The sequence below is a fragment of the Tupaia chinensis genome, unplaced genomic scaffold, assembly GCF_000334495.1.
Source record: "Tupaia chinensis unplaced genomic scaffold, TupChi_1.0 Scaffold000451_2, whole genome shotgun sequence".
Lineage (NCBI taxonomy): Eukaryota > Metazoa > Chordata > Mammalia > Scandentia > Tupaiidae > Tupaia > Tupaia belangeri.
In genome coordinates, this window is record NW_006159958.1 from 822,564 (window position 1) to 826,372 (window position 3,809).

The 3,809-nt window shown below is 59.3% G+C and overlaps 1 protein-coding gene across 2 annotated transcripts in view; it reads right to left on the bottom strand.

The window, feature by feature from the left end:
- Positions 1-2,928: 2,928 nt before the first annotated feature.
- Positions 2,929-3,809, bottom strand: part of ULK4 (unc-51 like kinase 4) — a 685,490-nt gene continuing 684,609 nt past the window's right edge. For both annotated transcript variants that reach the window (XM_027774534.1, XM_006155390.3), the window contains one exon: positions 2,929-3,137. In XM_027774534.1, coding sequence (XP_027630335.1) covers positions 3,074-3,137 — 64 coding nt within the window. In that variant the 3' untranslated portion in view covers positions 2,929-3,073. The remainder of the gene's footprint in view (positions 3,138-3,809) is intronic.

Genomic DNA, 3,809 nt, shown 5'->3' on the forward strand with positions numbered 1-3,809 from the left:
GCTGCCCCACCCCAGCCCTGCACGTAGAGGGAGAGGTTTCTACATGGGGTTTTCCTGTTGCCAGGGGAGGGAGGACAGTACCTTGCTTCAAGTGGAGGCCAGAGAGACCCAGTTCTTTCTCATTCCTTAACCCAGACCCTTGGGCACCAGGGCTCTGCTTCCTGACAGGACAGCAGAATTGACCTGAAAACCGCATGGGGTAATCCAGGAAATGTGAAAAGACAGGTGCCAAGAACCCAAGAAGATGCTCGTGCATCCCACAGACCACCTTGGCTGCCAGATGACTATCAGCTTCTTGCAGGACACCTGGGGCACGAGTGGCCCCAGTGTCACTTCACAGAGGGATGGCTTCATAGGCATCTACTCTCAGACAGAGTTACGCAAGGTCTGGGAGCTTCGGGCTGGCTGTTGGTGGATGGGGAGAAGGCAGCCCTGTGCCACCACTCCCCTGGGCCTCCTACCCCATCCCTACGCTCCCCGCCAACCCCCAGTGCTCTTGACACCTGTGACTTCAGGCCACTGTCCATGCCTGGAGGGGCTCTGCCAAGGGGCGTGGCCAATTAGCAAATGGCTGAAGCTTGGGCTTGGAGGGAAGAGGGCTAGTAGGTGACTGGGTCTGGGCTCCTTGCCACTGCCACAATCCCGTGAACTCTTAAGAGGGGCCAAGGGCCAGCTCTGCTCTCAGAACTAGAGCCAGCTGGGGAAGCCAAATAGGGTCAGGGCCAAGAGCCGGGGTGCGGGGCGGTTACCCACCACTCTGGGCCTCCCTCTCCCCAGCCGCTCCCCACCTCCGAGTTCACTGGGATCTGGCTGCTCTACAGAAGGCACCTTTGTGAGAAGGACAGAGACCCTCCTGCGGGACACAGCCTCATGCCAGAGCAGCAGGTGCGGTGTGCAGTGCCTTGGGACCTGGCACCTTCGCAGGGCAGAGATCTCGCCTGGGGCTGTCATCTGACCCTTTGCCTACCCAGAGAGCCCTTTCCCCAGACAGGCCATGCTGTGCAGCTCGGGGCCTGCAGGAGTCCTCAGCTCAGCAAGAGGGTTCTGGAATGTGCAAATCTTGTTTTTGATAAAATGACGCGGATTCTGCCCTGCTTAACTGAAAAGGGGTGGTGGTGGGGGGAGAACCTTCAGCACATTCTGGGAGGACTCAGACCCTCAGAACGCCAGAGCCATTCCCCCAAGAGCCGAAAGACAGGAGGGCAGTCAGCTGTGAGAGCGATGGTGCCTGTTCCGGGGCCCAGCAGGCAAAGCCACGGGAGCCGAGACCAGGCCACTGGTGGCCACACCGGCCCCCAGCCCCACTCAGCGAGCCGGGGCCACGTGGGCGCACCCAGCAGGACGGAAGTGCCTGGAGCCTCCTTGCCATGGGCAGTCGGTAGGAGCTGAGAAGCTGGATGGTTGCCTGCTCTAGGTGGACACACTGTACACGTTAGTCACAGCTCAGGCTCCGTATGCCCTGCTGGGGGACACCGGGGCCATGGAGTCTGAATCCTGCGTTCGTGCACACTGTGGGGCCCTGGGCCAGTGGAATGGCTCCTCCGCGCCTTTTCTCATCTCCGAAGCGAAGCTAAGAAGGCCTGCTTTGCAGGTTGCGGGGATTAAATAGGTAATTGACGTACAGGCCTTTGATGTGGTTGGGCGCAGAGCGATTGTTCTCATATAAAGCCAAATGGAAACTGGCAGGGTACCCAGAGCGCCACGTCACAGTGGGCTGTTGGTGACAGCCTGAGCAGCTTCCCGTGATGCAGGCCGTGGAGCCGTGGAGCCGTGGCCTGCGGCGGCTCCTGCCCGGGGTGGAGGCCATCCCGGCAGTGTGCGTGAGAGAGCGCGGCCCCTCTGCTGAGAGCTGCGGGGGGCGCTGGAATAGGAGATGGGGAGCAGCCTTGGTCTGGTGTAGCCCCTCACTGTGCAGATGGGAAACTGAGGCCCCAGAAGGGATGGCCTCTTCATCTTTCCGGAGCTGCCCAGGACCCACCCCTGCCTTCCAGTCCAGATTCAAAACGACGCCTTTTCCGGTCCAGCAGTCCCCTCATCTTCCCACAGTGTCCTCTTAATCTTTTCAGGGGACACCTGACCCCTTTTTTCTTTTTAGTTTTTTGTTTTGTTTTGTTTTGTTTTGTTTTGTTTTCTGCCATAGGGCATGTGTGGTCACTGGAGAGAGAAAGCCAGCGAGAGGGAGCGAGAAGCATTCCCCCACCCCAGGGAAGCAGGCCATAAAGCAGGCTCTTCTCCATTCCCCTGGGATTTGGGGTACACACGCACACGTGACTGGCGTGAGTTTGAAGCCACTGTCATCAGTCACGTGGGAGTCCAGTGCCCCAACCACGACACCTGCTGGGTGTGCAGCACTCGACCCTGAACAGGGTAGAAGGTGTATGTGTGCGAACACGAGGCAGAGCTGGAAAGGTTTCCGTCGTGAGGGGTAGGTGGGAGAAAGTGGGGGGATGATTCTCCCTTGAAGCCATCACCCCCATCTAAACGGGCCACTTTTCAAAGAAGCCAGCATTCCCTAGCATCTTGTACTCCTGTGACAAACCTAACTATCTGCTGGTTACGGAGTCTTGCTCAGGGGCCCCCAGGATTCTTGGAATCAGTTTGTCTCTGAAATGAAAACAAGCCAGGCAGGTAAAAGGAGGAGGAAGACCAGAGGCTCGAACCAGTTTCCAAAGGCCTAGCCCCGAGCTGCATCTGTGGCCACTAACCGGTCCTGCCTTTCTGCTCTTCCTGAGGAGAGGGGATGCCTGGAGGCCAGAAGGCGGAGGCCCGAGCTTCTCATCCACCGATCAGCAGGCAGGACTCGAATTAGAGGAGGCCAACCAGGCCCACGGGGAGGCAAAGGACGTTTCTGAACAGCAAACCCGGGCTTCCCAGAGCATCCCACGGGAGCTGAGGAAGTCCGCTCTGAGCTGGGGTTCCAGGGCCCAGAGAGCACAGCAGCCGCAGGGCCTGGGTTCAGCTGACTTTATTAGGTCCAGCACAGCCGGGGTGACGAGAACGTGTGTGAGGCTGACCTTGCCCTTGCAGCCAGAGCGGATGCCACGGCGTGGGCGTGAGCAGAGCACCTTCTTGCCTAGCGCCCCACGGCTTGGAGGATCTCCAGGGCTAGGGAGGCCACCGCATTGTCGGCAGGTGACCTGTAAGACCAGAGAGACGCACTGGGCAGGCACCTCAGGGTAAAGTGCCCCCACTCTCAAAGACGCTCCTGTGTGCACCGTCTCCTTCCGAAAATACCAGCTCTGGGGATGGGCAGTGAGAACCCTCAGCCCACAGTCCTGGTGGGGTCCGGACTGGCCGTGCCAGCACCCCTGAGTTAGGCCTGAGTCCGGGCCGCCATTCGTGCTCTGAGCCTCCTCTGCCAGGTCCTGCCTGACCTGGAGCCCGCAGTGGGCCTGCCCTGCCCCTCTCTGGAGCTCACATGTGTGGCCCAGACCCACCACCCGTGACCTCCCTGATCGGTGCTGCCACTCCCTGGCCAACCAGCCGGCACCTCTGCGTTTCTTACTCATAGGTGTGGATGTGCAATTAAGAGCTTAAAATGGAAACTTTGTTACCAGAGCAAATTGTTTGACACACACTTAAACCCGGGCTGTAACAACTGTTAGCTGAGAACAGAATGGAGCTCACGTGGCAATGGCCCTTGAAGTGGAAAATGAGCTCGTGGCACTCTGGCTGCCCAGAAATAGAGCTGTTACCCAAAAAGTGACAGGGAGGGGGTGTAGGGCACTGCACGGAAGGCACTGGGTGGCAGTGGGACAGGGCTGCGGCTGGGGGGTAGGGCCGTGCATTCCCGCCCTGCACACCCACCA